At 37.7% G+C, this 24,654-nt stretch overlaps 1 protein-coding gene and 1 long non-coding RNA gene across 4 annotated transcripts in view; one reads left to right on the top strand and one right to left on the bottom strand.

The window, feature by feature from the left end:
- The window catches only part of LOC133543390 (uncharacterized), a 33,380-nt gene extending 10,168 nt beyond the window's left edge, over positions 1–23,212 (bottom strand). For both annotated transcript variants that reach the window (XR_009804369.1, XR_009804370.1), the window contains exon 1: positions 22,974–23,212. This is a non-coding gene — a long non-coding RNA (uncharacterized LOC133543390). The remainder of the gene's footprint in view (positions 1–22,973) is intronic.
- Positions 1–24,654, top strand: part of polrmt (polymerase (RNA) mitochondrial (DNA directed)) — an 88,205-nt gene that overhangs the window by 12,986 nt on the left and 50,565 nt on the right. The window contains exons 6-14 of one of the 2 annotated variants that reach the window (XM_061887929.1): positions 4,109–4,258; positions 5,801–5,968; positions 6,069–6,239; positions 7,942–8,181; positions 12,000–12,785; positions 13,996–14,118; positions 15,892–16,014; positions 22,096–22,275; positions 22,947–23,033. In XM_061887929.1, coding sequence (XP_061743913.1) covers positions 4,109–4,258; positions 5,801–5,968; positions 6,069–6,239; positions 7,942–8,181; positions 12,000–12,785; positions 13,996–14,118; positions 15,892–16,014; positions 22,096–22,275; positions 22,947–23,033 — 2,028 coding nt within the window. Of the gene's footprint in view, positions 1–4,108; positions 4,259–5,800; positions 5,969–6,068; positions 6,240–7,941; positions 8,182–11,999; positions 12,786–13,995; positions 14,119–15,891; positions 16,015–16,601; positions 16,710–22,095; positions 22,276–22,946; positions 23,034–24,654 lie in introns of those variants that run through there. The other variant, XM_061887930.1, reaches the window with a different exon arrangement.

The raw sequence follows: 24,654 nt of genomic DNA, 5'->3' as shown, positions 1-24,654 counted from the left end.
TTTCAAATAATCCTCATGGCAAAACACTTAAAAATTGAAATTGGTGCTGTTTTAAAACACCATGAAGAATACAATGAACTGAGACTTTGTCTCAGTTTTTTACAAAGCCATTAAACTTCAAGCACTTCCTTCTTAGCATTGTCATGTTGGCAGTTCACCATTGAAGTCTTTGGAAAAGCAACCAAGGGTTTTCTCAAACCGCCACATTGGTGACATCCACAACCTCCACAACACATTCATCTATCATCATTTAGATATTACAATTTTAACATAATCAAAATAACTGTCAAAGTGACACTATGTAGCCGAATTAAAGGTAACATAACTACAATTTTAACCAATGTGAGCATGGTAGATTTAAGCATTAAACAAAATAGAACAAACAACAAATGCAGAAACACACATTTTGACAATGAAGCTACACGGAATTTTAACTACCAAGATAATGGTCATGTTGACTTAAGTCTTTGCTTCTTACTGTTACGTTTTTTTATCTGTTGAGTGGATAATTTACAATATAAAATGTATTTTACGTTGCTACAGCATTAGGCTGAGGCCAGCCACAACAAAAGCAGCTAATTGCTTGCACCTGTGCAGAATGGAGTAGCAGCAGCCAATCCAGAGGGCGCTTAAAGTGACATTCCTGACATGTCATCTTTAAACAGTGTGATGTGTGTTACACTTAAACTGCTATTGGGACATCCATTGGACACATTTAGAACAGTTTATGTCATTAAAAATTTGCAGCTCTTTTGTATACTTAGCAAACTCATTTTGCGAGCGGGCTTTACGTTTGTCACCCCTGCCTTAGAGACATTTTAACCCACAAGCACATAAAGGACCCATCAACCACCTACATTTCAATTGTGATTCCATCCATCTACTTTCTACCGCTTTTTTCAATTAGGGTTGATTTGGAGATCAGTTTTTCCTACATAGCTCAGAATGGCACCCCACAGTTCTTGAAACTTTGCAGAACAACCATCCAATGTCAGCCAAATCTTTTCCAATTTAAGAAAATACAGAGAACATCTTTAATCCAGTGGGTGTGGAAGGAAGGCGCCGTTGCCTTCAAATTTAACACAATGAGTTTTCTAGCTAATAAAGTAGTAAATGCTACAAGATTTTTTTTATTTGTAAAGGTAGAGGACTGAGGTGCTACCCAAATAGTGGTTCAATCCTTTCGCTAGTAACCACAGACAAAGTGTTAAAAATTTCCGTCCTATACTGTTCAGGGATGGACTGTTATCAGTTGGCACCGATAACACGATACAGATATTATTCCTTACATCTTAGCTAGGTTATACCAAGGTTATACCTTGCTATAATAAGTACGATTTACAAAACCCTAAATCAGTGAAGTTGGCACGTTGTGTAAATCCTAAATGAAAACAGATTACAATGATTTCAAAATCCTTTTAAACTTATATACTTACGTATATATAGTTGAATAGACTGCAAAGACAAAATATTTAATGTTGGAACTGAGAAACATTTTTTTTTTTTTGCAAATACTCATTAACTTAGAATTTAATGGCAGCAACACAAGTTGGCACAGGGGCATTTTTACCACTATGTCACATCGCCTTTCCTTTTAAAAACACTCTGTAAACGTTTGGGAATGGAGAAAAAACAATTTTTGAAGCATTTCTGGTGGAATTCTTTCCCATTCTTGCTTGATGTACAGCTCAAGTCCAGATCTCTGTTGTCGTATGTTACGCTTCATAATGCGCCACACATTTTCAACGGAAGACCGGTCTGGACTACAAGCAGGCCAGTCTAGTACCCGCACTCTTTTACTACGAAGCCACGCTGTTGTAACACATCCAGAATGTGGCTTGGCATTGTCTTGCTGAAATAAGTAGGGGCATCCATGAAAAAGACGTTGCTTGGATGGCAACATATGTTGCTCCAAAACCTGTATGTACCTTTCAGCCTTCTAAACCCCCATACCATCACAGATGCTGGCTTTTGAACTTTGCGCCTATAACAGTCGAAATGGTAATTTTCCTCCGGAGGACACGACGCTCACAGTTTTCAGAAAACAATTTGAAATGTGGACTCGTCAGACCACAGAACACTTTTCCACTCTGCATCAATCCATGTTAGATGAGCTCGGGCCCAGCGAATCTGGCAGCGTTTCTGGGTGTTGTTGATAAATGGCTTTCGCTTTGCATAGTAGAGTTTTAACTTGCACTTACAAATGTAGCGACAAACTGTACTTACTGACAGTGGTTTTCTGAAGTGTTCCGGAGCCCATGTAGTGATAACCTTTATACACTAATGCCGCTTTTTGATGCAGTACCACCTGAGGGATTGAAGGTCACGGGCATTCAATGTTGGTTTTCAGCATTGCTGTTTACGTGCAGTGATTTCTCCAGATTCTCTGGACCTTTGGATGATATTACGCACCGTAGATTGTGAAATCTCTAAATTCCTTACAATATCTCCTTGGGAAATGTTGTTTTTGAACTGTTCGACAATTTTCTCACGCATTTGTTCACAAAGTGGTGACCTTCGCCCCATCCTTGTTTGTGAATGACTGAGCTTTTCATGGAAGCTGCTTTTATACCCCGTCATGGCACCCACCTGTTCCCAATCAGCCTGTTCTCCCGTTGGATGTTCCAGATAAGTGTTTGATAAGCGTTCCTCAACTCTCTGTCTTTTTTGCCACTTGTGTCAGTTGTTTTGAAACATATTGCAGGCATCAAATTCCAAATGAGCTAATATTTGCAAAAAATAACAGTTTGTACGTTAAGTATCCTGTCTTTGCAGTCTATTCAATTGAATAAAGGTTAAAAAGGATTTGCAAATCATTGTATTCTGTTTTTATTTACGATCTGCACAACTTGCCAACTTCACTGGTTTTGGGTTTTGTATTAGATTACATTGAATAAGGCTGTGTCTAGCACAATTAGAGGACTTATGAACTCTACTTTAAATTTCTGTCCAGCTATCCTCAGATCGGGACAATCGTAAATCATCCTACCAAAGTCACCTCATTAAATAGACTCGGGACATAAAATAAAATGTTGGTTATAAATACTTGTAATTGGTCCTTTTAAAGTTGGAAGCGGTGTCAGTAACACCTATAATATATACAATATGATTTACCGACTGTGTCAGTCGGTAAATCTGGAAATGCAGGGAAAGTATTACGAACAAACTGCGAATGTGTAGATTTCAGAAAAAAAAAGGGGAGCGAGAATGCATCACAAAGTTGCTGGAAAAAGGCAAAAGGTTTGTCAATGTATACGTTTTTAATGTTGTTGATCCCCAGACTTGACCATCTTAAAAAGGCACTATTAACCAGGAAGGTAGGGAAAGCAGTATTGACAGTGTGGGTGCAAGACTAGAAATTGTCTGTAATCCAAAATAGTGCTTAAACTGAACCCAAATTCTGAATGAAGTTTTAACGATTGGATTTTTCTAAAAGCTGAAGGAGAAGAGTGGAAGGAAGAGTGAACCAGAGCCCTAAGAGATACTGGTTTAGTTGAGTTAGCCTCCTTAAACAGCCGTAACGGAGGAGGATCAAATGCTTCATGTAGCAGCCTTTACAGTTTTAGGACTGATAATGCTCAGTGAGTGAACAAACTAGAGTATAGCGATTTTGAATAGCGTCCAAGAAGCTCAGGTTGCTCCCTTTTTTCACGTCTTTGCCCTTTCCCTCCAATTTTCTTCCTTTAACAGCTATTCCTTCCAAGTGTTGTATTTTTAGTCTCCATCCTTACACCCTATTTTCGGGGTTTATTTCATTATGCTTTCTATTGACTCACTGGAGGTTTTTGTGTTTCATAATTTAGAACTGACGTCATTAGCGACTTAACGGCTGCCCAAATAAACTGGCTCACTAGATAGCGGAATAGCAAACACTCTCGCCTTGCAGTCTATGTTGGTGGCAGGGGCACATAGCTTATTAGAACACGGCCTGCCGGTGTCACATATAATGTTAAATAGATAACATTCATATAAATGCAGTTTGATTTACATTCAACTCACAGAGTTGAGTCCTAAGAGATTTTGGATTTCCTTTTTCTGCTATTTTTCTTTACTTCTTGCTCTCTAAAGACATGCAGCTATCAAATTAATTTTACTTTGTGTATTTCAGAGGTATAATCACCAATACCCAAAGCTTGATTTCACTCGGGAGGAGCTCCAGGAACGTTTCAAATTCCAGCTCAGCGTGGAGCAGGCATGCACTGTCACTATTGACTCTGTGGAGGCGGACAAACCCATCACAGAAAACATGGCCAAAATGGTATGAAACATCTTCTTATTACTATTTATGCCAATTTATCCCGTGGCTTATCTGTGTTTACAGCCTAGAAATGTTTATATTTTTTGACAAACCCTGCTCCAGGAACCGAAAATACAGGCAACAATTATGCATACAGTTAAACCCTGAATTATTCATCATATCTTTGCCAAATGTGATTTTGTTATTGGTTAAATGGGTTGCTAAAAGTGACACTGGACTTAAGACATTGTGTGATAACCATAATAATATAATAACATACTTAATACACATCATATGCAGACACAACAAATCGAAATGCATGTTAACTCAAAATATGGCACTGGCTGGTCTCTATGGTCTTTTTAGCGTCAGTCACAGTTTTTCGGTTGTTATTAATTAAATCAATTTAATAACATCAAATACATATAAGACAACAAGAGAAGTATCCCACACTTGTCTTTTGTATCTGTACCGCAGATACAGTCCAGATCAACAATATGATTTGCCTGAGTGGCTGGACTGGACAAAAAAGGTTTGGTCTGCATATGAATAATTTGGGAATTAACTAGAGGTGACTGAGTAATGACATCTTATCATATATTAAAAAGGGTACCTGACCTACATAGATCTGATTATCATAAAGTAAAACAAAAAATACATGTACAAAGAAAGATATTGATGCTTATGTTTGATGGACTCTGTCACAAATGTTTTAATTCAACAAGATGTTTTATTCGTGCGGCTTCACTGCCTCCTGTTTATAAAAATGTCCTTACCTTTTTGAGCTACATCAAAGGGACAAAATTCAAATGCAAATTATAACAATATTGCCAGACTGCTGGGAGAAAAAAAAAATTCTGTCTTGCCCCTTTTTAACAATGGCATTTACAAACCAGGCTGGCTCGTCTGCCCCTGCAGATGGGCTATGTGGGAAGCGAGTAGGCCGAGAGTCCCCGGTGGCCAGGAAGCATTTACAGACATGCAGGCGGGGCGGAATAATAATGTATTGTAAAAGAGGGCCCCGGAGAGACGACAGCCACACAGTCACCCCTTCAGCTAGATTGTGTCTTTTTCTTCAAGTCTTAATGTCTGTAACTTTTTTTATTGAAAATGACCACACTCAAACTAGCTACAAGGATGAAACAAAAATGTTTGCTTTATTACCGATCATATTTTACATTACATTTTGGAGTTAGTTGTTTGGCATGGGAACTGCTGATTTAGAACATAGGTTATTTTACAAGGGAGTAATTCTTGAGCCTTGCACAGTAGTATTCAAGAGGGAGAAATAAGGTTTTACAGTATACAATTCACATAATTACAACGCAGTAATAGTCTACCAAATACATCCCAGTTTACATACTTTAAGGTGACCATTAAATCAGGTGAACGACAAAAAGTTTTTTAGAAGGAGAAATAAAAAAGCTTGCCGATGAAACAAAACGTATGCTAAATGCAAAGAAACTGGGAAGTTTAACAATATGTAACTTCCCAAACAAAGGCAAGGTCCGTTGTGAATGTAATGTAATGTAAAGTGGGAAACAAGCTTTGTCGTCCTTTCAGAGGGCACTGCTGGTGGAGCAGCGGGCTAATTGGCGCAAGGTCCTCCTCCAGGCCTGGAGAGAAGGCAAAATGCTCCAGGCCAAAACCAACACCAAGGGTTTCAAACTTAATCTTTATCCCTACTTCTGCGTGATGGAGGACAGCGCGTATGTTGACATCATGATACAGGTAATGCAGCCTGCGGCTCAATGAAATGACAGAGGTTAAAACACAGTCCTGATTAGTTGACTCAAGCGTGTTTTCGTCTTTTGATGTTTTCTTCTACCAGAGTATCGCCAGCATTCCTCCCAGCGGAGAGTCCTTGCTAATTTTAGCCAAAGGTCTGGGCACCCGGGTCTACACAAAGTACTCGGTCCTTCAGAAGCACCGCAGCGAGGTGTTGGAAAAGTTGGGCAATATTTACAACACTTACATAGACCTGCTGGCCAAAGATACCAAGGTAAACAAAAAAATATCTTGAAACAACTTTATGGTGTAACTACATGATCATAAAAAGTTGGAAGATGCCGGGTGGAAGCATTCATAGTTCATGTATGGTATGTTTTGCTAGCACCTGCATATATATATATATATACATATATGTATGTATATATATGTATGTATGTATGTATGTATGTACATATATATATTTATATGTATGTATGTATGTATATATATATTTATATATATGTATGTATGTACATATATATATGTATATATATGTATGTATGTATGTATGTACATATATATATATATGTATGTATGTATATATATATATATATATATATATATATATATATGTATATGTATATGTATATATATGTATGCGGTATAAAATGGATATATATAGCATCCATCCATCCATCCATTCATTTTCTTATACATATATGTATACGTATATATATATATATATATATATATGTACAGTGGGGCAAAAAAGTATTTAGTCAGCCACCGATTGTGCAAGTTTTCCCACTTAAAATGATGACAGATGTCTGTAATTTTCATCACAGGTACTAGAGATGCGCGGATAGGCAATTATATCATCCGCATCCGCAGAACCAAAGTCGTCATCCACCCGCCGTCCACCCGAACCAACATTTTATCAGGACCGTACCCGCCCGCCAACCACCCGCTGAAATACATCAGAGGTTGTCCGCTTTTACTACTCAAAGAGCTATTTAAACCTGCTTCACAGAGTAATGAAGACAATGGGAGCCGCTAACGTTCCCGCGACTATCCAATTGCGTTCATCCTGATGACAAGAATATGGGCGTGCTGTGAAGCCATTGCCTTAGACACCTTCAACAACATGTACGAACCGATTGTTGGTCCGGCAACATGTTATGTGCAGCTTCCGCAATTACACATTCAAGATTGAAAGGCATACTGGGTGATACAGAGTACACTGATGGTTGTGATATAAACAACTTTAACACTTACTAATATGCGCTACGCTGTGAAGCCACACCCAACAAGATTGACAAACACATTTCGGGAGAACATCCTCACAGTAAGACAACATAAACGCAACACAACAAATACCCAGAATCCTTTGTATCCATGACAATTCCTGAATATATTTTACACCCCCGCACCCCCAACCCCGCCAACCTTACCGACGCACGGGGGTGAAACCAAAATAGGTATAAACTCAACTCGTCGTGTTTAACTTAAATCATGATTTGTTCTGCATGAGAAAGTGGAATTGAATTGAAAATGAGTTCATTGTAAACCACATTACAGAAAGTGTAATACGCATGAGTTTCATGCCAACAGCTGAGTAGTGAGAAAAATATTTAATAACTCATGCAGAGGTAGATAAAACTGCTGGATGCTGATCACGCATAATAATTCAAATGCAGCTACGGCCATCAATTGGAGTTAATAAAAAAAAAACTATGTCAGGGGTTGCTTTCAACCATGCTAATGTATTTTGACACGGGACTAATTAGTAAACCGTACACTGGGTAGACTACAGAAGACTCAACAATTAATTAAATCAAGGACTTAATTTGGAGCGTCAAAACTATTTGTTTTTATTATTTAAGCTTTTATATTTTGAAGCAATGAAACCATGCAACTGAAATATAATAGTATATGTAATATTAACATTAATGACATTATTTTAATCCAGGACTGTTATTGACCCCTCCGACCAGGTGTTCAACGTTCTTCCCAGGGAGCAGTGGAGCAAGCTGGAGGCTGAATACCCTTCCGGGCCCACACTGCATGGCTGTGAATCCAGCTGGCCACAAACGGTCATTCTGGAGCTGGGAACGTACATGTTGGACTTAATGGTCAAGACCTTAAAAATCAATAGCGACATCCTGAACCCGGCCCACGTCAGTAAGCGAATCCCCATCCTTTACCACATGTACACCTTTCGCAGCACCCGACAGGTAATTGTATGTAATGAATGTATGTTGTGTATGTATGTATGTATGAACGTCTCAACCAAGAGCCTGTTTTCAGCAGAATTTTGTATGCTTTCACTCAAACTAATGCACTGTAACATACTACTAAAAATAGTACAATACTGACATATTTTTGAATATGTTGCCAAACTTGATGCCTGACCCATTTTGAAATGGTTGCAAAATAAGGGGGGTTTCCCAACTTTTTCACTTCCGTTGCCCTTGATTATTAGCCTATACCGAAATCCGATACACTGTATTTTTAGGTCTATAAGTCACAGTTTTTTTCATAGTTTGGCCGGGGGTGTGACTTATACCCAGGAGCGACTTATGTGTGAAATTATTAACACATTACCGTAAAATATCAAATAATATTATTTAGCTCATTCACGTAAGAGACTAGACGTATAAGATTTCATCGAATTTAGCAATTAGGAGTGACAGATTGTTTGGTTAACGTATAGCATGTTCTATATGTTATAGTTATTTGAATGACTCTTACCCTAATATGTTACGTTAACATACCAGGCACTTTCTCAGTTGGTTATTCATGCGTCATATAACGTACACTTATTCAGCCTATTGTTCACTATTCTTTATTTATTTTAAATTGCCTTTTAAATGTCTATTCTTGGTGTTGGGTTTTATCAAGTAAATTTCCCCCAAAAATACGACTTATACTTCAGTGCGACTTATATATGTTTTTTCCTTCTTTATTATGCATTTTCGGCAGGTGCGACTTATACTCCGAAAAATACGGTACTTGTAAACTTTGTAACCTGTTATTTATTTTGTAGCTCAGGTTTTTAAGACTCTTCTAGACCATAATAAATCTAATTTAAGACCCATTTCACATTGAGACTGGCAAAAAAGTACATAGACATGAAGAACAATTGTTTCTTTTCATTTACAGTACAGTAAGGGAAATAAATGTAAAACATAATGTATGTGTTAAAGATGCACACATCATTTCAGCATTGGACAATATACTGTATAAACTGTATTATAGAAGAAAATAATAGTACATCTTTTAATAACCAATTTTATTCTTACAACAAGCCGTTGGCCACTTAAAAAAAAAGGCCTTTGGCCCACATTTTGGGCATTCCTTGTTGACAGTGTTTATTTAAGAAAAATACAAGTTTAATAGGAAGAGTAGCAATAATAACTCCAGCTTGTTGTGATGATCTCATCTCTACTGGACTAAAACGGCACACTGCTGTCATTTTATTTTGCTCTACTTGCTCATTTACGTATTCCACTATAAGGTAATTATGTGAAATTTGAATTTATGGGTTGATATTTGAACACTTCAGAATAGTACAAAATATATTGAATAACTTTTTTGTAAGCATTCTCAATAAAAGCGTGAGTATTTAAAGGATTAAAAGTGTGCCTTTGACGTCATATCCTTGATGAACAACCGTAACACATAATCGATCACAGTTTTTAATCGCTTTGGATAATCCCTCAAAATTTTCAGAATTCCTGTTTCCTTCGAGTGTTAGAATAATGCAATAAGGAGTTTTGCTGTAGATGAGTTTCGCATGGATGTAGTTCAAACTCTTTTTACAGCCAACTAGTAGTCTTCTGCTGGTTGGACCCGAGTACTGCACTCGCATTTTTCCTCAACACAATTGACAGAATTGATTATAATGCCAATACCGTGAATATGAGATTGACGTTTTCACAGATTAATGATGATTGAAAACATCTAAAAACACTTACCCATGGCTTTTTCTGTCACCTTCTGTATCCTCTGAACCAGGGCAGCGCTCCCGTGAGGGCAAATTATAAAAACGCTTTCCCTCCCGCGCGATTCGGGCTTAGAGAACGGTGGAGTGCGATGAAAAGAATCCAGGCTAATCCCTTTTTTTAAGCATGCCTTTTAATTGGCTCGCTGATTGGCTGCCACCGTACTCCGCAGCCGATGAGTGACCATGTCTAAGGGAAAGAGAAAAGTTGGGGGAATTGATGTCATTTAACTTGAGTGATAACAGAACTTTCACCTTGAGATTTACTAGAGCGTTCTTGCCATATCCCTGCCTTTGCTGTGACTCCTCTCCCTCAACTCTTTGCTCTTTCTCTCTGTGGAGGTGAGCTCATCAGGGGAGCTTCCTAATGACTTTATCACACAGCATGTCGTGCAAAGCAATGCTGGGCTTATTTATTCTTGCTTTCAGGTTGCTGTATTTCTCCATGAAGCTTCTCTTTAGGTCTCATGCTGTATTTATATAACACAGTAACCCTTTCTTCAAAACTATTGTGTATTGTTTGCTATGGAAAGAGGTGTTTGCTTGTAATTCAACACACCAGCCTTTTAATTGCTAATGTAAATCATTACAAAACATGTTTTATTGGTCGATTTCTTTGGTCGATACTTTTAAAGGTCCTATAATACATCTGAGTTCTCACAAAAGTGTATTAAATTGTATTGCCCAAACTCTAGCCTTAATGCTGGATGTATTCAATTCTTCCTTCCGTCTACCCCAGGGCAGTTGTGGCTACAAATGTACCCTGCCACCACCAATGTGTGAATGTGGAGTGAATGAATGTTAGGTTCTCACTTCTCTGTGAGCGCTTTGAGTATCTAGTTCAGGGGTAGGGAACCTATGGCTATTTTGATGACTGCATCTGGCTCTCGGATAAATCTGAGCTTACACTGCATTACACAATAAGTAATGACTAAATAACAAGGCCCAGGTGGGTCGTCTACGCACCTGTCGCTGATTTCGAAGCCGGTCCTGGCACACCCAGCTTTGCTGCAGGCCCGCAGGCCACGCCCCTCCAGAGACACGGAAGTGATCACTGCGACCGAGGCGAATATCGGCGCCATTTGTCCATGTTAGCGCTAATAATAACAATATCACTACTACTTGGTTAATATTCAAGTCACAAAATGTAAATTGAGTAGTGTTGGCGCTTTTTTAATGGTTATTTACCTGATTTTATGGGCGGAATAGTAATACCCATTGGCTCTGCTGTAAGCAGACTTTTATTTACGAATTTTTAATGCAATAAAAAAAAAATCCGTCCGTCATCAAGTCTTTTATAATGATTGTAAATGATAGGCAAAATTCTAAAAAAAGTGCAGTTCCCCTTTAAGTACCTGACATTTATTTTACTTAAAGGGGGTCTATTATGAGAAACCAACTTTTCTTACCTGTTGGTACCTGTTTTTGTCCATAAGTCAGAAACATTTGAAACAAAACCATTGCAGGGATATTTATAAAACAATCTTGCCTTTCTCCATACTTCCTCCAAATGAGCTGTTTGGATTTTGCCCCATTTGTGACGTTTTTCCAATCAGAGACGTTAGCGAATATATCCAATCTCTACCGTATGTTAGAGATTTATTCAGAGATTTGTGTGCCATTGGAGTCAATAAGTTCCTTATTTTTCTCTATCCTCTCGTTGCGGGGCAGACTGGCTCGTACATGCACATGCATCCTCCGCTGTTGCCTTTCGTAATAAAGTGGGCGTATAGTTCAAACTTATATCTGGCAGATTCAATATGGAAGCGCTAAAAACTACAACATGGTTTAGTGTGTGATATGGAGATATTGTGGCTCCAGGCTTAATATTAAGATGTGTAGCTAAGGCTTTCCCCCCCTGCAGCGGTGGATGTATGTACAGGCTGGCACATCTAGGGTAGCTTTCAGAACAGAAGTGGTAACGTGTCTGTGTTTGATGGTCATACACAGGCTTTAAGCACACATATCAGTACATTTTTGTACAATAGAGGACCTACTGTAGTTGATTCGACTGTCGCAAAATGTATTAAACTTGTATTTTCCCCCTAGGTTGGCTTCATTAAGCCCCACCCCATTCTGACCCAGATGCAACAAGAAGCCACAGAGACTCATTTGACCTTTGACTCCTTCGTAATGCCCATGCGCTGCCCTCCCGTGCCCTGGACCTCGGCCCGGTTAGGTGCTTATCTGATGACACCCACCAAGCTGATGCGCACGATTGACGGGGCGACCCAGCATTACGAGTTGCTGGAGCGTTGCCAGAACCTCCATGCGGTTCTGGACTCCCTTAACCAGCTGGGTAACTGCGCCTGGAAGATTAACAAACCTCTCTTGGACATAATCATCTCCATCTTTAATGATCGGGGTAACGACAAGTTAGACATCCCTCCTCCTCTGTCAGAAGCCCCCAAAGTAACCCACTTCAACCCCCGGGACGCCTCGTACACTGTCAGCGAGAAGGCCCACTTGAAAAGGGAAGTGGTCAATGCCAGAAAAAAATGCAGGGAAATGCACAGCTTGCGCATGGACGCTCTATATAAACTATCCATCGCAAACCACATTAGAGACGAGGTCTTCTGGTTCCCGCATAACATGGATTTCCGTGGACGCACTTACCCGGTTCCTCCGTACTTTAATCACCTTGGAAACGATGTGACCCGGTCTGTGCTGCTGTTTGCAGAGGGGAAGCCACTCGGACCAAAGGGTCTGGACTGGCTCAAGATCCACTTAGTCAATCTGACAGGGTTAAAGAAGAAGAGCTCGCTGCAAGGAAGGCTGGAGTATGCCAACTCTATCATGGAGGACATACTAGACTCTGCTGACAACCCCTTGAATGTTTGTCTATTTTTATTATTATTTATAATTGATGGCACTGTTTGCAGAGTATTTGTGTGCTTTTTAATCCCTCAAATAATGCATACTGCTGCATGACCTTTTTTCAAAGACTCCAGAATACAGTGGAACCCCACAGGATTTAATTAACAGAAATAATCTAGGGTCTAACTGCCACCATCAGAATCCTTTAGTGATTTAGGTTCAAGCAAACACATAAGAATATTAACTTCCACACAGGGGTCAAAATAAGTTACCATATTTTTCGGAGTATAAGTCGCACTTGCCGAAAATACATAATTAAGAAGGAAAAAAACATAAATAAATCGCACTGGAGTAGAAGTCGCATTTTTGGGGGAAATGTATTTGATAAAACACAACACCAAAAATAGACATTTGAAAGGCAATTTCAAATAAATAAAGAATAGTGAACAACAGGCTGAATAAGTGTACGTTTTATGACGCATAAATAACCAACTGAGAAGGTGCTTGGTATGTTAACGTAACATATCATGGTAAGAGTCATTCAAATAACTATAACATATAGAACATGCTATACGTTTACCAAACAATCTGTCACTCCGAATTGCTAAATCCGATGAAATCTTATACGTCTAGTCTCTTACGTGAATGAGCTAAATAATATTATTTGATATTTTACGGTAATGTGTTAATAATTTCACACATAAATCGCTCCTGAGTATAAGTCGCACCCCCGGCCAAACTATGAAAAAAACTACGATTTATAGTCCGAAAAATACGGTAATCATTCTGAACGTTAATGGAGTGTGGAGTGAGAAGCTTTACAAATTGTCTCAGAACATTACTCTAAACACTATTATTACTATACAAATGTAAAACTAACTTTAGCACTGTAGTACTGTATTTAAACAGTGAAACAAAGTTAACTCTGATGAATGAGGACGGCATATTAACAGTTGCGTCACAGAACATAATGAAAATTGACTGTCACACAAGTGTAAAAAATAGTGAACCACTGCACTATTAGTCCATCATATTGTATATAATTGTTCTTTGACCTCAAAGCTGTTTTCTGCAAATTGATACCAAACTGTAAACGCTTACAATTTTTTATTATGAGGTTCCACTTTTGATCAAATGAAAAATTAATAACAGAACTAACTAACTTTTTATTGTTTAGAATGCAGGATATGCAGGGTAACACGCTGTGTGCTTGTGTTTGTCTTCTCAGGGCAAGAAATGGTGGATGAATGCAGATGAGCTATGGCAAACGCTTGCCTGCTGCATGGAGATCGCCAAAGCCGTGAGATCTCCAGACCCTGCGCAGTTCATCTCTCATTTCCCTGTGCAGCAGGTACCATTAATGTTCAATAAATATCCTTAAATGGGTCTATTCAATGATCTTAATTAGTGGGAATGGCATATGTACTTTAACTGTTATGTTGTTGCTCATGTTCTTGTACTTTTTTACCTTCTTGAGTGTTATTTGTAGATTAAGTGTAATACTATATGTCATTGTCAGTCGCACGATGAATAGGCAGCTTATGCAGTAATTAACTTTTACAAGTGCACGGTCATGAATCCAGTTAATAGCGACTAATATTGAATTGCATTGCCATTCATGGGTCTAAACTGAACTTTTACCGGGTTATTGTTAAATCCAAAGACCACCTGAACCATCTTGAACCATTTTTATTGTTTTTTTTTTTGTTGCCAAATAAAATTATACTTAAAAGTTGAAATAATTTGTAAAATAAAATAATAATAATAACAATAGAAAATGTAAAATGTGAAAAAAGGTATAATATTAAATAATATAATTGAAATTGGGAATGTGCCGATCGATTAGCCACCTATCAGTATCAGCTGATTTTGCCAAAAAGGATGTGATTGCCATACAGACGTGGTCAAAACTTTACATACACTTGTAAATGATAAATGGGTTGTACTTGTATAGCGCTTTTCTACCTTTAAGGTGCTCAAAGCGCTTTGACACTACTTCCACATTCACCCATTCACACACACATTCACACACTGATGGAGGGAGCTGCCATGCAAGGCGCTAACCAGCACCCATCAGGAGCAAGGGTAAAGTGTCTTGCTCAAGGACACAATGGACTTGACGAGGTTGGTACTAGGTAGGGATTGAACCAGGGACCCTCGGGTTGCGCACGGCCACTCTTCCTCTGCGCCATGCCGTTGTAAATACATAATTTCATGGCTGTCTTGAGTTTCCAATATTTTCTAAAACTTTAATTTTTTTGTGATAGAGTGATTGGAGCACATACTTGTTGGTCACAAAAAACATTAATGAAGTTTGGTTCTTTGATTAATTTATTATGGGTCTACTGAAAATGTGACCAAATCTGCTGGGTCAAAAGTATACATACAGCAATGATAATATTTGGTTACATGTCCCTTGGCGAGTTTCACTGCAATATGGCGCTTTTGGTGTATATGTATGTATATATATATATATATATATATATATATATATATATATATATATATAGCTTTACTAGTTCCATAGTATATATATATATATATATATATATATATATATATATATATATATATATATATATATATATATATATATATATATATATATATACTATGGAACATGAGTAGCCTGAAGGAAATGTGATGTATTTTGCAGTCAGGACAGCAACATGACCACAAGCGTTGCAGCAATATTCATGCTACTGTATGTACACACGGTCTCATTGAGAACGCTCACTCAGTGCTTCATGTTCTACGGAGGATTACTATGAATTAATTAAAGTGATTAGAATAATAAATGAAAAGCTGGTCCTCTGTTAATTGTCTTGAGGGGTCGTTCTATCACGCTGATTTATGCACCATCCAGTCTAGATTTTAGCCTAATGACATTGTCATAAATTTAAGTCAGATGCTGTATACTTTATTATTGTAAAGTATTTTTTCATTTTGTTGAAAACTGAGTAAACAACTTTGACCATTTCTTGGTTTTGCTGCTCCTCTTATTTATTTATCTTCGTGACACATCGCACATTCTTTTAATTGCCTTGCTCCCCTCTGCCACCCATGTCTCCTTTCAACCACATTGCTGCTTTTATCTCCTTGCACCCTTCTTCTTTCTCTCTAGGATGGCTCCTGCAACGGTCTCCAGCACTACGCCGCCCTCGGTCGAGACATTATCGGCGCCACGTCGGTCAACCTTGTGCCTTGCGACGTACCGCAGGACGTGTACAGTGGAGTAGCACAGCAGGTCAGCCCATACCGTACATACACAAACCATGGCTCACAACATTAGGTAAAGTCAATACAGTAAACTCTTTCCATTCCAACCACCATTTTGTTACAATACAGTTTGGGCATGATTTACAAAAGGTTCACATGTACTAAAAGACGAGCAAACTTGATAGGACACGCAAAGCTGATCTATTAAAGGTCTGTTAAAGCCCTACTGAAACCCACTACTACCCACCACGCAGTCTGATAGTTTATATATCAATGATGAAATATTAACATTGCAACACATGCCAATACGGCCTTTTTAGTTAACTAAATTGCAATTTAAAATTTCCCGGGAGTTTTTTCTTGAAAACGTCGCGTAATGATGACGTGTACGCTTGACGTCATGGGCTGTTAGGGAATATGAGCACTGCGCACACACACAGCTAAAAGTTGTCTGCTTTAACGGCATAATTACACAGTATTTTGGACATCCGTGTTGCTGAATCCTTTGCAATTTGTTCAATTAATATTGGAGAAGTCAAAGTAGAAAGATGGAGTTGGGAAGCTTTAGCCTTTAGCCACACAAACACACGGTGATTCCTTGTTTAAAATTCACAGAGGTGAAACTTTACTATGGATCACAGCGAGCATGGATCCCAACCGAATGTCAACCAGCAGGTTTCGGTGAGAAAATTGTGGTAAAAAGTCGCTTCTTACCGGATATCAGCTGAGCTTGTGCCACCCATAAAGCTGCCGTCGACTTTCCTGAGACACTGCGCTTCAACACACCCGTGGACACACCCCTCCGACTATCAGGTACTGTTAAACTCACTAAAACACTAACAACACAATAGAAAGATAAGGGATGTCCCATAATTATCCTAGTAAATGTGTCTAAAAACATCAGAATTCGTTCCAATGCAATCGCGTTCATTTTTTTTTTTTTATTCATTTTTTTTTCTAGTCCGTCGCTATCAATATCCTCAAACACGAATCTTTCATCCTCGCTCACATTAATGGGGAAATTGTCGTTTTCTCGGTCCGAATAGCACTTTTTGTTGGAGGCTCCCAATAAAATCAATGTGAATATGTGAGGGCCATCAACATGTGACGTCATCGTCTGCGACTTCCGGTAGAGGCAAGGCTTTTTTCTTAGCACCGAAAGTTGCGAACTTTATCGTGGATGTTCTCTACTAAATCCTTTCAGCAAAAATATGGCAATATCCCGAAATATTCAATTATGACACATAGAATGGACCTGCTATCCCCGTTTAAATAAGAAAATCTCATTTCAGTAGGCCTTTAAGTGAACAGAATAAGGCTTGCAATCCATTTAGTGTCTCTTTCTTCAATAATATCCTAAATATATGCTAATCATCAGAACACCCACAATACTGGGAGGAGAATATGCAAATAGAATTATTTGGCACACACAATGTGATTCCTCAACACTCATCAGCGCTTTGCAAGCACTATTTAACGTTTTATTTAGCACCTGTGAGAAGGATGCGCACACTGACAGTTCCACACACAGCTGCAGGATCAGTTCTCGCGCTGCATAGACGATGGACAGACGAAAGTCCTCTGTCCTGCATGTGTGTGGCAACATTTTTGACGGTCTGAGATAAATGATAAATGGGTTGTAGTTGTATAGCGCTTTTCTACCTTCAATTGGTACTCAAAGCGCTTTGACACTACTTCCACATTTACCCATTCACACACTGATGGAGGCAGCTGCCATGCAAGGCGCTAACCAGCACCCATCAGGAGCAAGATTGAAGTGTTGCTTAGGACAAAAAATATTAGACGTATTGGCTATTCAGGAACATCATTTTGTAATTTTATGACTGCCAGAGAACTTAAAGGACTGATTAAAACAAATTCAGTTGATGCTTTTCTGTGTCCTTTAGTATTTTTTAATGGCATTCGTTTTTTTCATATAGAACATATATTATTAAAAAACATTTTTAAAATAATGATTGGATGCAATGCAAATAACCTTCCTTAAGTAAATATTTTTTATAAAAAAAGAAAAGTGGTTTCATTGTAGATGTAGATGCTTCTAAATGCCCATAAAAAGTAATAGCCTCCATGTCTTCTGCATGTTTGAAAACATAACAAAACGCTACAGGTAGGAGCATAACATGAATGTGCAGTAAATGAGTGTTTCGGTGATGATGCCTTGTATAGTACACGCAAAATCCTCATTTAAATAAGGCGGTCTGCACAACTTGTCAATTGTACAGTGTTAGTATATCGCACGCAACATGTTCCCTAATAGTACATGCTATTTTATAGATTGCACACGCTGTTTAGTGTGTGGTGTTTAGATCTTAGACCCTATGTTTTCTCATGGGACAAATCCTATAAAAATTAAACTGGGATATACTTTAGAGCAGGGGTCACCAACCTTTTTGAAACCAAGAGCTACTTCTTGGGTACTGATTAATGCGAAGGGCTACCAGTTTGATACACACTTAAATAAATTGCCAGAAATAATTAATTTGCTCAATTTACCTTTAACTTTATGTTATTATTAATAATCAATGATATTTATCTTTGTGGAAACACTGATCGTCTTAATGATTTCTCACAATAAATATATATAGAAACAGATAAATAAATTAAAAAAAATGGGTATTTCTATCTGTCATTCCGAGAAATACTAGCTAATTCGGATCTTTTTGAAAAAATTAAAAAAATAATTTAGAGAACATCAATAGTAATTTTTCCTGATTAAGATTAATTTTAGAATTTTGATGACATGTTTTAAATAGGTTAAATTCCAATCTGCACTCTGTTAGAATATAAAACAAATTGGACCAAGCTAAATTTCTAACAAAGACAAATCATTATTTCTTCTAGATTTTCCAGAACAAATATTTGAAAAGAAATTCAAACGACTTTAAAATAAGATTTAAATTTGATTCTACAGATTTTCTAGATATGCCAGAATAATTTTTTTGAATTTAAATCATAAGTTTGAAGAAATATTTCACAAATAGTCTTCGTCGAAAAAACAGAAGCTAAAATGAAAAATGTAATTAAAATGTATTTATTATTCTTCATAATAAAAAAAAAAAATATTTACTTGAACATTGATTTAAATTGTCAGGAAAGAAGAGGAAGGAATTTAAAAGGTAAAAGTGTATATGTGTTTAAAAATCCTAAAATCGTTTTTAAGGTTGTATTTTTTCTCTAAAATTGTCTTTCTGAAAGCTATAAGAAGCAAAGTAAAAAGATAAATTAATTTATTTAAACAAATTCTATTTGAGTTTTGTCTCTCTTAGAATTAAAAATGTCGAGCAAAGCGAGACCGGCTTGCTAGTAAATAAATAAAATCTAAAAAATAGAGGCAGCTCACTGGTAAGTGCTGCTATTTGAGCTATTTTTAGAACAGGCCAGCGGCCGACTCATCTGGTCCTTACGGGCGACCGGGTGCCCGCGGGCACCGCGTTGGTGACCCCTGCTTTAGAGTCAGTCCACTTGGTAACACCTGGAAACCATTGGCATAACACATCCTGCCTCTGAGAGGTGTCTTACTTCAGGAGGGTTGTGAAATGTTAGGTTGATTACACTTTTAATATATTTGCACACTGTAGTGACCAGATTAATGGGCCTTTAACAAAAAAGATTTGCTTTTAGTTACAGCCTGCGGAGGAAAGTGACAGTTGTGTGTGACAGGCTGCCGCTGCTCACTACATCAAGTCAGACAGCGCCAGCAGTTTTACAACTACAGGTAGACTTTATGTCTCCACAAAGTAGCTGTGTGTCATGGCAGTCAAAATTAAAAGCTCTGAGAAGATAAACAATGTTTTACAATATTATTTAAGTAAAAGACTCAAAGTTTTTGACAAGTTTTTGACGGCGTGGGGCAGTGGGAGAGTGGCCGTGCGCAACCCGAGGGTCCCTGGTTCAATTCCCACCTAGTACCAACCTCATCACGTCCGTTGTGTCCTGAGCAAGACACTTCACCCTTGCACCTGATGGGTGCTGGTTGGCGCCTTGCATGGCAGCTCCCTCCATCAGTGTGTGAATGTGTGTGTGAATGGGTAAATGTGGAAGTAATGTCAAAGCGCTTTGAGTACCTTGAAGGTAGAAAAGCGCTATACAAGTACAACCCATTTATATTTATTGTACTAAAGTTTCAAAAGCAAAAGTATTTAAACAATGTGTATTATCACTTGGGCTGCACTATTCCACATTTTTTTAAACCTGATCCAATCTCAATACCCAAATTTGCATATCAACCAATATCATAGTTATAAGCAGGGCATCTTCTTCTTTGTGATTAGCGTGGCTATGTCAACAAACAGGCATACCATCACCAACTCAACTTTTATTTTGGAGTAATGAGTTATGATTGTGGTTCAGGGAAATGTATCAGAGTAAAAGTATCCATTTTATGTTGGAACAGATAAAGTTGTGAGAAATATGAGTAATAGAATAAAGAAAAGATATGTAAATGTTATACTTAAATACAGTAGCGCAGCATACTGTATGTACTTTGTTACTTTACAACACTGGTATTCATCTTCATAAATGCTTGAGTGGTCATTGATTCCGTGCTGTTACAAGATCTGGGAGGAGAAGAGGAGGTTATTCTTTCTGACTAGCCTGGGTCAATATTTTAAAAAGGTTGGCACGGACGCCTGAAAGACAAAGGGATTAAAGAGAGTAGACACAACTGCATATCAACCAGAGGAATAAAAGTGTAACTGTAAGCCCTCTTATTTCATTATTATTTTTGTATGTCTTATAAATAATAATATTGTTATTTGCCAGTATTCCAATGCATTCGGGCAGGATGTAGCACGCAGCGTTTTTATTGTGACACCTGTGTGGTTGACTTTGAAGCGCTGTAATATTTATGTAATGTGTGACGTGACAGTGAGAGAGACAAAGTTGGATATAAATAATCATCTCAGAAAAGTAGCTCTCATAAGAAGTTGTTCTCTCATTTTATTATTTAATTAAATTTGAATGTCCTTCATGTGTTCTGTGTACAAGTTGAGAGACTTGAGAGTTACTTTATGTATATTTTAGATAGCTATACGATCTGACCAACACTGTAAAAGTTTACTTACAGTATATCACTTTCTAGAAATGTAACCCGTTCATATCCCAAGGACAGGACAGTATTACATTATTTTGTGGACCATTATCCCTATTTTCAAATAAAAATGTTGACAGGTAGACACATGTTATCCAGAGTGTCAATAGTTAGTGTGAGCACAATTGTTATCTTACACTACACGTGTTAGAATTCATTTTCCCCTCACAGAACCACGGTTCCACAGCGCCAGCGGCATTCGAACAGTCACGTATCATGCCGCTATCACCATTATGCTGTACTGTCGAAGCAATCATATTCGTGCTCACCTGTGTAGTTGGTGGCTATTTTGTCAACAATGACTGTGTTTCGTCATTTTAAGCACCGCAATTTTCGGAGTATAAGTCGCTCCGGAGTATAAGTCGCACCTGCGGAAAATGCATAATAAAGAAGGAAAAAAACATATATAAGTCGCACTGGAGTTTAAGTCGCATTTTTTGGGGAAATGTATTTGATTAAACCCAACACCAAGAATAGACTTTTGAAAGGCAATTAGAAAAAATAAAGAAAATAGTGAACAACAGACCGAATGACGCATAATAACCAACAGAGAAGGTGCCTGGTATGTTAACATAAGAGTAATTCAAATAGCTACAACATATAGAACATGCTATACGTTTACCAAACAATCTGTCACTCCTAATTGCTTAATCCGATGAAATCTTATACGTCTAGTCTCTTACGTGAATGAGCTAAATAATATTATTTGATATTTTACGGTAATGTGTTAATAATTTCACACATAAGTTGCTCCTGAGTATAAGTCGCACCCCCGGCCAAATTATGAAAAAAACTGCTACCTATAGTCCCAAAAATACAGTAGATAGTAAATCTGTACTGCATTACAAGCTGTACAATGACTACTTTAAAGCATATTCAAGTATTGTTTTTTTTGTATAGTATTGTCCCTTGCGAAGATGATACATGTGAATTATGTATTGTACATGTGGCACATCAGGCAGTGATTATGTTTTTACCTAGCATCCTATTGTGTTGAAGGTGGAGGAGTTCCGAGCCCGGGATGCTGAGAATGGCCTAAAGATCGCCCAGATCCTGGAGGGTTTCATCAGTAGGAAGGTGGTCAAACAGACAGTGATGACCGTGGTGTACGGGGTCACGCGTTACGGGGGAAGGCTTCAGATCGAGAAGCGGCTGAAGGAGATTGATGAGTTCCCTAAGGTACAGCATCCAGCGAAGGAGGAAGGTGGGGTTTTCCCCGCATGCTGCACTTGAGTTTATTTATAGCACAGGATCTCCTCCGCTGTATATGGGGCACTTCATATGGCATGTATAGTCTCTGGAAGGTATGAAGCCCTTTCTACCTTCTCCTTTAGCCTGCTGCCTTTTGCATACGTGTGCACATATTTATCTCTCAGATGACAGTATCTGACTGTAATTTCATCACGTTAGGTCATGCACCCAAAGACAGTCCAGTCGCTTTCACCTTGACACCAGTGATGCACAAGACAGCAGCTTACTGTATTCCCAGTCATAATGCGATGAAATATAATATTTGTATGGTTGTATCTGGAGGGTACAGACAACAGATATGTGATACTATGCTGTGGCAGTATTTTTAGAGGCAAATGGATGTCTGGACACAAAGGGCTGATATTCTAAGTGCTGATAGGATCTAGATGACCACATGATCAGTGCATATATTATTACAGTATGTGACTTTTGCTTCAAGTCCCTAATTGCTTCATTTGGGATTATTTTTGGACTGATGACAGCATGCTCGATGGGAGATTAGAACACAGTTTCATATTAGCCTGAATTCTGCACTACCTATTTACCAGTTACTTTTAGTAAATGATATGTCATATTACAATTCAATGTGTGTATTTCAGATGTATGTGTGGGAGGCGTCTCATTACCTGGTTCGTCAAGTGTTCAGTGGCCTTAAGGAGATGTTTACAGGAACCAGAGAGATTCAGGTGGGTGTTTTTCCACTAAAGTCTTCATTGAAGTCTTCACTGCCATTCAATAAACTCACGTCCCTTAAACCAGACTACAATATTACTTCTTAAGGTTCCGGTAATCTTGTTTTAACCTTATAAACTACCACGAACTGGACTCAGCGTGACTATTGTCAATCAAAGACCGTGTAGCTATTTGGATCACTGCCAGTTTTGTTAGTGAAACCCTTCTCCAGCTAGAAGAGGCAAGACTTAGGACATCAACATTCCACAACAAAGACAGAGAGGAAACTTGTCATGGCTGTTATTAAAGCACATTTGTTTATGCACTCACTTTGAAGGGTTGCCACCACAGAGTGTTGGGATCTAAGTTCAGTGTCTTTTCACTCCCTAGTAAGTTAACCTTAAGTACACAAATAAATAGTGCTTGTAAATGACTGCAGATATTTTTTGTTACCTAGCAACTACAAATAATTGAGATGGAAAAAGTCTCTAAGGGCATCTTGTGGACATCAACTGTTTAATAGCGGAGAACCCTGAGGAAACTGTAGTTTTTATGTGCAAAACAAAGGTCAGTTTTATTTGGATAATGTTAATATGTTTTTGTTTGTTATACCAAGACTTGAGGTAACATCATGGACCAAAATGGTGTTACAATTTAACATTTTGATTCATTTATGACATTTTTTGTAGATTTGTTGCAGAGTTATAGAAAAACCTACAAAATTGAATGCTTTGATACTGCTGGTTGACCTTCAATTTTTTCTAAATTAATTTGTTTGTATGTATCTTAAAACCTTTATTAACTGTAAAGATTAGCTTAAGTAACTTAGTCCTAACTGCTGAAAAAATATAACAAAAAAATTAACCGGTACATACTAAACTAAAGAAAGCAAAAATGAAGTAAAAGAAAAAACTTTGTGTTTGCAGAGGGATACTGTCACTTATGCCACATTTGATTCAGTCCTTGTTTCTGTAGTTTTTGTCAAATTTTAGATAATTTTCTGAAGAAACATCTGGCAAGATATACAGAACAGTTTCAACATGCAATAGTTTTTTTTAATCAATAATTGCAATTGTTGGATTTTACATTAAATCTACATGTTTTTCTACAACATTTAGTGCGAAATCACCATGTTAAATTTTCACAAATTAAAAAATAAAATCTTAATTTCTATGTTTGTACAAGGTATTAAATATTACTGAGTTGATATTACCGGTAGTTTTAGTTTAGGCATGACAGTATTATGACATGTGCAGGAGGCACTTTGGCCAGCGTGTAAAGGGGCCGCTGCTATTAGGAACTGTTGGACATAACGCCACTCCTCTTCAAACAACATAAAAGCCCAAATATATTTTACATGATCAACTCGTCAGAGAGTTTATATGTATTGAAAATTTTTTGTCATTTTCAACTATACATCAATGCAAGTGTGATTAAAAGAAATTGCAACACAATACAATACAATTTTAGATGTAACTCACTGCTAAGTGTGCAATTTTTAGAACAAGCTCAGGATCGACAAAATACAATAGAATAGAATATATATTAATTGTCATTGTACAACAAAATTGTATGCAAACTAATTTAGTGCAAAATCATACATAAAAACATAAGAACATAGATAAATAGATAAAA

The sequence above is a fragment of the Nerophis ophidion genome, linkage group LG26, assembly GCF_033978795.1.
Source record: "Nerophis ophidion isolate RoL-2023_Sa linkage group LG26, RoL_Noph_v1.0, whole genome shotgun sequence".
NCBI lineage: Eukaryota > Metazoa > Chordata > Actinopteri > Syngnathiformes > Syngnathidae > Nerophis > Nerophis ophidion.
The sequence above is the reverse complement of the archived record's forward strand: the minus strand, read 5'-3'. Positions and strand labels throughout refer to the sequence as shown.